We start from the raw sequence: 544 nt of genomic DNA, 5'->3' as shown, positions 1-544 counted from the left end.
ATAATGATCTTTAAAAAAGCATCATATGACCCCTTTAAACTAATTGTGTATTTTAAAATAGAGAGCAAAAGGAGTTGTTTATATTGGTATAAATGCATTGTTTTAATTAACAATCTTGCTCAAATCATAACAGGCAGCTGAAGATGTCAATGTAACATTTGAGGACCAGCAAAAGATCAACAAGTTTGCCAGGAATACAAATCGGATGTCTGAACTTAAAGATGAAATCGAGGCCAAAAAGGTGAGTAATTGGTTTGATTTGTATACATTGGGTTGCATTTTGTTCAGGCAGATGCTGATCAAACCCTTTTTTTGTAGAAATCCTTACAGAATCTAGAGGATGCCAGCGATGACCTCATGATGTGTGAGGATGATGCAATGCTGATCCCGTATCAGATCGGAGACGTGTTCATCAGTCACTCTCAAGAAGAGACGCAGGAAATGCTGGAGGCAGGGAAGGTGACAAACCAAACCCTGTGTGTTTATGTGTGTTGTGCATGAATCTGGAAAACCTTGTAGCCTAATTGTTAAAGATCTGGGCTGG

General features: G+C 38.6%; 1 protein-coding gene across 1 annotated transcript; it reads left to right on the top strand.

The window, feature by feature from the left end:
- Positions 1 to 133: 133 nt before the first annotated feature.
- Positions 134 to 476, top strand: LOC107581173 (prefoldin subunit 4-like; the record flags this gene model as incomplete). Its single annotated transcript, XM_016266716.1, has 2 exons — positions 134 to 241; positions 319 to 476. Coding segments are annotated over 2 exons (266 nt in total), but the record flags the coding sequence as incomplete, so codon positions are not given.
- Between the last annotated feature and the right edge of the window lie 68 nt (positions 477 to 544).

Source organism: Sinocyclocheilus grahami, unplaced genomic scaffold (genome assembly GCF_001515645.1).
Source record: "Sinocyclocheilus grahami isolate Dianchi unplaced genomic scaffold, SAMN03320097.WGS_v1.1 scaffold93591.1, whole genome shotgun sequence".
Taxonomy (NCBI): Eukaryota; Metazoa; Chordata; class Actinopteri; order Cypriniformes; family Cyprinidae; genus Sinocyclocheilus; species Sinocyclocheilus grahami.
This window is presented reverse-complemented; position numbering and strand designations above follow the sequence as displayed.